The sequence below is a fragment of the Eumetopias jubatus genome, unplaced genomic scaffold (assembly GCF_037043125.1).
Source record: "Eumetopias jubatus isolate StellerSeaLion01/CBP00866 unplaced genomic scaffold, mEumJub1_p1.0 scaffold_1, whole genome shotgun sequence".
NCBI classification, from domain to species: domain Eukaryota; kingdom Metazoa; phylum Chordata; class Mammalia; order Carnivora; family Otariidae; genus Eumetopias; species Eumetopias jubatus.
The window spans coordinates 208,811,566-208,820,175 of record NW_028274807.1 but is presented as its reverse complement, the minus strand read 5'-3'; the positions used below and the strand labels follow the sequence as shown (position 1 = coordinate 208,820,175).

At 58.1% G+C, this 8,610-nt stretch overlaps 1 protein-coding gene across 2 annotated transcripts; it reads right to left on the bottom strand.

Moving 5' to 3' along the window:
* Positions 1 to 19: 19 nt before the first annotated feature.
* PALM3 (paralemmin 3) lies at positions 20 to 3,879 on the bottom strand. 2 transcript variants are annotated; one of them, XM_088016923.1, is made up of 5 exons: positions 3,749 to 3,879; positions 3,516 to 3,600; positions 1,883 to 1,928; positions 662 to 1,779; positions 20 to 544 (listed from the first exon to the last, which is right to left on the bottom strand). In XM_088016923.1, exons 1-5 carry the CDS (start codon positions 3,862 to 3,864, stop codon positions 20 to 22), a joined length of 1,890 nt encoding a protein of 629 aa, XP_087873049.1. In that variant the 5' UTR covers positions 3,865 to 3,879. The 2 variants fall into 2 exon arrangements, with proteins under 2 accessions (XP_087873049.1, XP_087873045.1); XM_088016919.1 differs by having other exon boundaries at positions 20 to 1,779.
* Between the last annotated feature and the right edge of the window lie 4,731 nt (positions 3,880 to 8,610).

Genomic DNA, 8,610 nt, shown 5'->3' with positions numbered 1-8,610 from the left:
CGGGGCGGAGGACGTGGGCTCACATGACCGCACAGCACTGGCACGTCTTTTGCTTTGGGCCACTTGCCTCTTCACCCTCAGCAGGGGCAGACGGCTTGGGCTGCCGGGCAGGGGCATAGGTGGGCACGGGCCGGGCACTGGGGGGGGCCCTGGGCCCTTGCACCCGAAGAAGTGGCTGGCACTCGGCAGGCTGCTCTGGGGTGGGGGTCTCCGCCAGGAGCGGGGTGGCATCCCCCGAGGGGCCCTGGCCCTCAGCAGGAGTTTGGGGTCTGACAGATCCCTCCTCCAGGGAGCCTTCCTGCTTCTCCTGGGGCTGGGGTTCTTCTTCTTCTGGCCTTGACTCTTCCTTGGCCCCCAGGGGAGCCCCTGCCTCACTCACCTCCTCTGCCTGACATTCCTGTCCTCCCCCAGACTCTCTCTGCTCTTCTGGACTCAGATCTTCCTCGACTGCTTCGGTCTTCTCTGCCTCCAATGGTGCCTCACCTCCTCCTTCCTCGGCCTCCAGTGGCTCCTCACCTCCTGTTCTCTCTGCCTTCAGTGACTCCTCACCTCCTCCTTTCTCAGCCCCCAGTGGCACCTCACCTCCTTCCTCGGCCTCCAATGGCGCCTCACCTGTTCTCTCTACCTTCGGTGATCCCTTGCCTTCTTTTCTTTCCATCACTAAAGGTTCTTCGGTTGCCTTTAGCTTCTCTTCATCTCCTTTCTGCTGTACTCCCAACGGTTCCTCATCTTCCTTCTCCGCCTCTAGCTCCTCCTCACCTCCTTTCTGCTCTACTTGCAATGACTCCTCGCCTCTTTCCCTCTCTGCCCTCAAAGGTCCCTCAACTGCTTCCCTCTCTGTCCCCAGCTTTTCCTCACCCCCTGTCCGCTCTGGCTCCAAGGAGTCCTCGCTTCCTTTCCTCTCCACCATCAGAGACATGTCTGCTCCTTCCTGCTCGGTCCCTGCCTTTTCCTCACTCCGCTTCTTTACTCCGCCCACTGGTTCCTCTGCTTGGCTGCTCCCTGCCTCCCAGGCTTCCTCCCCTGCCCCCCTCTCTGCCCCCAGTGGACTCTCAGGCCCTGCCCCCTTTCCCCACACCCTTGGCCCTTCCAGTCCCTCCACCACCAGCTCCTCCCACTCCTCGCTGAGGGTCACCCTCTCCACCCAAATGAAAGATCCCTCCTCTCCTCCAGAGCCCCCTGGCCCATCAGCATCAGGGCTGCCCCTGGGAATGCCACCTTCTCCAGGAGCTGCTCCCTCCAGTCTCACCTGAAGCCTCGGCGAGCCGGTCTGCGCAGCCTTCCGGCCCCCGCCGCCCGCCTCCCCTGTGGCCTCTGAGTCGCTGCTGTCTGGTCCTCCCACCCCCTCCCAGACCACCTCCACGATGCCCCTGTCCTCTGTCACCCAGGAGGGGAGCTCTGGGCAGCTGGCTTCCTGCCTGTCCCCAACTGCCTCCAGCACCATCTCCTCTACCTTAGCCTCCAGCTCTGGGCCCGTGGCCCCGGTGACACAGTCCTCTGTGGCCCTCAGCCCCTCCCATACCACCTTCACCACACCCCCGTTGGCCTCATCCACGCCACCCTTGGATGCTGCCAGCCCCCGACAAGGCTCCTGCTCTGGAGGGGGGCTGGGTCCAGGGCAGGGGCCATTGGCTTCTGAGGAGGCCCCTGCTGCCCCAGGGAACAACTTCAGGGCTGGTGGAGCCCTGACAGCCGCATCTCTGGGCTCAGAGGGGGACTCTGGGGACGTGTCCACTGGTCCGGCTGGTAGGGAGGCTCTCTTGTTCAGATCAGCGTGGTCTTGGGGAGTGAGAGGAGACAGGGGGCAACAGAGTGAGATTCTGTCCCCCCAGATTCAGGCCCCTCTTCTTGGGACCCCTCAGGCCTGAGCACAAACACCCACCTGTGGGACCTGCCTCCACCGTAGGCTGGGAGAGAGGTCGGTGACCCTGCAGGGAAGGCAGAGACAAGGTCAGGGCAGCCCGCGTCTCCACCTCCGGCCTCCCTGCATGCGGGTACCCTCCCCTGCTCAAACACCTTCAATGTCCCCCCCACACGTCTCGCTCAGGACCAAACCCCGCCTTCCTCACCTGTCTTATCACCCTCTGCTCTAGTGCATCACACACAGTAGGTGCTTAATCAATACTGCGTCCATGAGCCATAGCTCTGTATTAGAGACCTACTCTGTCAGCTACTGAGGTTTCTGTGGGACAAGGGACACTTACTTAAGCCTTTTGCTATGGGGACTTACATTCCAGGGGGGGTGGGGTATAAACATAAACACAAATAAACATGTAATGCCAGGGAGTGAGCAAGACTACGGCAGAAAAAATAAAAGCAGGAGGAGGGGCTCTCGAAGTGACACTGAACAGAGAGAGACCCGAAGGGTAGGAAGAGCTGGCCTTGAGTCAAGAGGTAGGTAAGGGCATTCCAGGCTGAGGGGAAAGCAAGTGCAAAAGCCCTGGGGCCGCAATGAGCTACACAAGTTCAAGGACTAGAAAAGAGCGTCAGCATAGCTGGAGTGGAGAGGGGGGCGGTGCAAGACTATGAAAATGGGCTCAGGGAGGGGAGCGGAGGGATGGCCAAGCTCCAGGGATCTCCTCCTCACAGTTCTCCGATCTTATCCTCTTTCCAGCCTCCAGGCCTTTATGTGGGCTGTTTCCTCTGCCTGGAATTCCCTTTCCACTCTTGCCTGGCTCCCACGCAGATTCAATATAGATGGCTCTGCCTCCAAGAAGCCTACCCTGAGCCCACAACTTCACTCAGGTGATTCCTCTGTGCTCCTCCCCTGCCCAGGTCTCCCCCCATCACAGACTCTTGGACGGTGAGCTCCCGTGGGCCAGGAATCCTACCTTGTACCTCTCTGGCAAGAACTCCTGGCCTATGCTAAAAACCCAACAAGTGCTTCCCACATTGATGAACAGGTCTCTTCCTCCCTCTGTGCCTTGAAATGGGCACCTAGGAGCTAAGGTAACACATCAGGTAGGAAAGCTGCACCGCACTGTGGCCAGGCACAAATGTTGCCAGATCTTTGGACTTCAGGGACAACCCAGAGAGCCAGATTTTAATGTGAAGTTGTCGAAAGCCTGTGTGTTGTGTAGCATGCAGAATGTATCTTAATACAAGGGCTACTAAAACAAAAGCCTATGTGGATGCCCCAGATCACAAGAGCATCTCATGGTGACCCATTCCCCACTCTGAGGCCAAATTCCATGAGCACCCCCCCACACACACATTTTCCCACCGTGTTCCTCACTCTGGCCATATTAGCAATCACATAGGAAAACTTCTCATGCCTCAGCCTGGTGCGAAGCTATGATCTTGTTAACCGCCCCCTCACCTCATCCAGCTGCGCGCTGTTGCTATTCTCATTTTAGACATAGGGAAACAGGCTGGAGCAAGGCAAGTGACTTGTCCAAGACCACAAAGCAAAGAAATAGCAGAGGACTCAGTGGTTAAACTGCACCTGAAGAAATCCTGCTTTTGTCCCTGCTGGCTGCCTCCCCCACCACCCATTTGCTCCCCTGGCCCCTCACCTGTCTGCGCCAGGTGGGCCGGCCTGAGGACTTGTGCTGGGCACCTGTGGATGCACCTTGCAACAGCTGCAGCTGGGATTGGAGTCTGAGGAAGAGAGGAGGCTGCTGGGAGCCAGGCCCCCAGGCTCAATGCTTCCCCCCCACACACACACACACACCAATCCCCAATTTGCCACTTCCCTGGAGTGGGCCTGGGGACCTGGCCTAGCCAGGCTGGCAGGGGCCCAACTCACGTGAACAAGCTGTCTTCCAAGTTCTGGATTCGGGCCTGAGCCTGGCCCTCAGGTGACTGGGGGTCTTTCGAGGCAGACTCCTCCTGCCGCTCCGTCCCCTCAGCCGTCCCGTCCATTAGCCAACGCTCCCGGAGAGACTTCCTCTGGGCATGGGAAGGTAGCTCGGGCGGTGCACACTGACTACCCCACCCCATGTAGGGTCCCCTCCTAATCTCCTAGGCTGGGAAGATTTCTTATTGCCTAAAACCACCCGAATGGGACAGACATTTCTCCTTCAGGGTGGGATATGATACATGGCCTCACTGTGCACCCCCAATGTTGCCAGGTGGGACAGACACCCCATTACCAGCCCATAGCTCTTCCAGCCTAGAACAAAACACCCATCATCTTCCAGAATGGGACAGGCGCCGCCAGAGGCGAAAGCAACGTCTCTTTTGGCCCCTCCCTACCCCGAAGCTGGGCAAACACCTTCACTGTCCCCATACTCTTCCTCCAAAGGTGGTACAAATGTCCCCATCACCACCACTACCTCCCCCCACTCTCCCAAGCAGAGGAAAAATGCCCCCCAAGCTGGAACCCATGGCCCCAATTGTTCCCCCAAATTGGACAGAGGCTCCTATGATTCCCCCCAGACCGACTCTCATAGACACCCCCACTTCATTGCCCGGGCTGGGCAGGCGCCCCTGCCCGCCCCCAACCTTGAGCCGCTCCACGCGGAGTTTCTCCTCCTCCAGCTCCCGGCGCGCGGCGCGGATCTCCTCCTGCAGCCGCCGCTTCTCCTGCGCACAGAGGACCGGGAGCTGCCCGCGGGCCGGGCGGGGCCGCCGCCTCCCTTTCCGCCTTCCCTCCTCCGCGGGGCTCGCGGGGGCTCCCGGGACTCCCGGGGCTGCGAGCCGGGCGGGGCGGCGGGGCGGCGGAGCGCACGTCGGGGCCCCGGGCGGGGAGGGGGCTGCGGAGGAGCTGACTCAGCAGCGGGTGGGGGCGGGGCGGCGGGGGCGGGGCCGGCCGCGCCCGGGATGCTGCGGAGGCCTAGTCCGCGCCGAATGGGGGTCTGTGGAAGGGGGTGGGGGCGGGGCCTTGGAATGGGGATCCCCAAGGGGGATACGGAGCTGTGGGGGTCCGAGATATAGGGTTACAGAGAGGGGGGTTCAGAGAAATGGGGGTCCAGGTATGGATATCAGAGGGAGGGGGCTAGTGAGATGGGGGGTCCGGAGAGGTGCAGTCGTGAGCGTCCAGAGAGACTGGGGCGTAGAGATGGGGTCCGGAGAGATGGAGGTGCAGAAATCGAGGGCTGAGAGATAGGAGTTAGTGAGATGGGGGTTCAGAGGGATGGGGTACAGATATAGGGATCAGAAGGATGGGGGTTCAGAGAGACCGGGGTGTAGAGATGGGGTCCAGAAAGATGGGGGTGCAGAAGCGGGAGATCAGAGACATTGGAATTAATGAGATGGGGTTCACAGGGATGGGATCCAGAGAGATGAGGATCCAGAGATGGGGGTCTGAGAAATGGGGTTCAGACATGGGGTGTTTGGGAGACAGGGGTTCAAGAATGGAGCATCGGATGCGGTTTCTGGGAGTGTGGAGTACACAGCCTCACCATTCTGAGGGTGGTGGTGACCGGATAGAAGAACTGGGGAGCAGAGGGACCTGAGGATTTAGGTGGGGCACTCAGGCAGTCCTGGAGCTGAGGGTGCCTTCCCCCTCCTCCCCCCACCACACACTTCACAGCGTTAGGCCTGCTTCCCGCATTGAGAGAGAGAGGTGAGGAAGAGACCTGGGGCAAGACTAGGGGTGCCCAGCACGCCGGGCGGAGCGCCCTGGGAGGGCTTCACTTACAGCGATGACCTCTAGCCGCTGCCGGTAGAGGGAGCTCTCGGCCATGGGCCTGTGGGGAGAAGGCAGACACTGCGGAGGGGGTCTCCCAGGGCCACCTCCTGAATGCTCTCCTGTCTGAGCCAAGATCCCTGAGCTGCTTGGAAACCAATCGAAGCCCAGCATTTTCCTCTATTTCCCCTTTGCAACTGAAAGGAGTTGGGGGAGAGCCCAGGGGTCCTTTGGCGGGGGGGGGGGGGAGCAGAGACCATGACAAGGTGAGCTAAAGCCCTTCCTAGGCCTCACATCACCTCTCTGAGCCTCAGTTTCCTTATCTGTAAAATGGGCTGGAATAGCTTGATCCTCACCTTGCAGAGAGGTGCCCTTGCAAGGAAACGCCCATGCAGGAAAAAATAGGACATAGTGTTCCAAAAACAGTAGTGTCATTTATTATTAATAACTTTAGTAATTCCTATGATTAATAATGTTTATAGTTAATTATAAGAACCATTCCCAGGCTGTGCTACAGGCACTCTCAAATCCTGCCAGGCCCCTAACATGCTGTGTGTCTCTTTCCAATTCCACACCCTCTCCGGACCTCGGCTCCTACCCAGGATACACCTTCAGCCCTGGGGGATGAGGGAGTCTGGGGAGAAAAGTGTCCATCCCACAGTGGACACATGCCATTGCATGTTACTGGAGCTACCTGCCAACTCCCCTCCCTGGGAGCAAAGGTTACCAGGTCACGTAGCCTAGCGTTGGACTCTTGAGCTGGGAGGAGGCAAAGGGGTCTTGCTGTTTAAGGTTTAACCTGAGATCCCCCCGTCATTGACCTCCTTGCAGCACCCCAGGATCCCCACTTCCCAGCCTACAGAGCCACCCTTTCTGGGGGATGGGACAGTCATTGTCACATGAACCTATCATCACAGATGTGCATTGATCGCTCACTATGTGCACATGCTTCACAGGCCAATATCTAGAAGGATCTATCTATTTGCCTGTTGTCCCTGACATTCAGCCCAGGGAGGAGGGCACAGGGCAAGCCCTCAAACATTTATTAATTTGAGCACTAACTCTATTGCGTGAGCATTAGCCTCGTTGCTCAAACTCTGCTGGGGCCTCCCAGATCTTCCCTGGCCACACCATAAAGACATAATAATGTCTTATTACCTATAGTGCTCAAAGTGCTCTAGAGGGTTTCCTCTAGGCTCCCACAGTCACCTCCGCCTCTCCCTCCCTGCCCTGATCTTGAGACACTGTAGTCCACTCTTTGCTGAGTTGATATTCTGAGAATAAAATCAGCCAACCATTATTAGCCAGTGCATACCATGTGCCAGGTGCTGTTAAGTGCTTTGTCTCCAGTAATTCATTTAATCCTCCCAATGATCCTGGGAGGCAATCGTACTACTGTCCCTATTTTATGGATGGGGAAACTGAGGCACCAAGAAGTAGTGGAAAGACTTGTCTAAGATCACTGAGTCAGGAGATCAGAACTCAGGGCTCTTAGGCCCCAAACACTGGGAACACTGCAGGGAAGAGGGGAGTCTAGCCACCCTCTTATGGCAGCCACGAGGCCAGAGATCAGCCTGGGAGTTCCGATTTCAGTTGGACTACGGGGTTGAAGTCATGCTTTGCAGGGTATCCCAAAGGGAACCCAGACCCCCTGCTAATAAGTTTGCCCTTGGGGGAGGGCTAAAGTCCCCACCCTCTGCTGTCCCATTCCCAAGATGTAATCTCCCTGCCACTTCCTTGCTGGGGGGGGGGGGTGGAGATCGGGTTCCCATTGCTAGGCAACCAGGTTTGTAGTTGGTGAATAATGCAACGGGGGACCCAAAAGAGTGAGCAACCAAATTGGGGTCCCGGGGGGGAAACTCTTTTCCAGAACTCTTCACAAACCTCTGGAGCCTTTCCCCCCTCTTACTTTAAAATGCCCTCAAAACTTGAATATTAAAATCCTCTGCACACCCCGTTTGATAGTGTTTATCTCCAGCTCTACAAGAACAGTGTTCGTGGCCGTGGCCTTTTGTCATCAGGAACACTTGGTGACCATTTCACTAAGCAGGTGATGATTCCGATTTTGCCACCATCTTTCCCAGTTTGGGAGCTGTTAACTTTTTCTGTTGTATCTCAAGCGTTTCTTCCCACCCTGGACACTGAGGTGTGTTTCTAGAGGCAAAACATGGGAGTGAGGGACCCTGGCATTTCCTGCCCCCTCCCCAGTCATAGCCCCACCCCCAGGCTGGACTTTGAGCTTGAAGACTGCCTGCAGAAAATCCCTGAAAAAAGGAGGTGGGGGTGCACATCTCCCACCTGACTCTCTGGGGGAGGGGGACATGAAAAGCCCGTGGGGTTCGCTGCTGAGCTCTCTCCATTACCCCTAGCGCCCTTAGGAGAGGCCAAGCTGGGGCTCTCACCCCCCCCCCCGGGGGAAAGGCCAGCGACCTCCGAGCCCCTCCCAGGCCCTGCCCACCAACCCCCCTGATCCCGGACACTTACATGGGTGTGGCCAGAGACCACATCTGGCTCTGCAGGGCCATCTCTGCCTGGAAGCCCACCTTCAGGTCTCCAAGATCAGGACCCACCACCCGTTTGCCTGAAGGTGCCCTGGAGGCTGTGACTTGGCTGGTGGGAAGGGGGGGCTGCAGGAGGGCACTGGGAGAGCTGGTCCAGCTGGTTTGGGCCAGGAGGCAGGAGGCGCAAGCACGAGGCTCGAGGGGGGTTGGGGGCTGGCGGGCAGTTCTGGGGAGGTACTATCAGCTGTCCTGATAAATTATTTACCAGCCACTGGCCTCCTTGCCGCACTTGGCTGCCTCACCGCAAACACATTCACATGCATGGTGCAGTGTGTGGGTGAGAATGGGGAGTCACTGACCCCTCCAGAGAATGGCACCTGTCCTTGGCACCCCAGATGCCTCTCAAGTCCAGCTGCCCACCAAGGGTCACCAACGTGGCACATTACACGCGTGCGATACTCTTATAAACTACTGCCCTCCCTTCTTGACCCTGGCTGTCGGGTGGGGAGGGAAGCACTGATCCAACTAAGGGATTCT

What these genes read in the sequence shown, in the direction of transcription:
- PALM3 (XM_088016919.1), bottom strand. Translation starts at nt 3,864, where the DNA reads ATGGACGGGACGGCTGAGGGGACGGAGCGGCAGGAGGAGTCTGCCTCG. An exon ending in GGCCCACCTGGCGCAGACAG is followed by an intron (nt 1,929 to 3,515) that starts GTGAGGGGCCAG and finishes CCTTCCCTGCAG; the next exon opens with GGTCACCGACCTCTCTCCCA. An exon ending in GGTGGAGGCAGGTCCCACAG is followed by an intron (nt 1,780 to 1,882) that starts GTGGGTGTTTGT and finishes TCACTCCCCAAG; the next exon opens with ACCACGCTGATCTGAACAAG.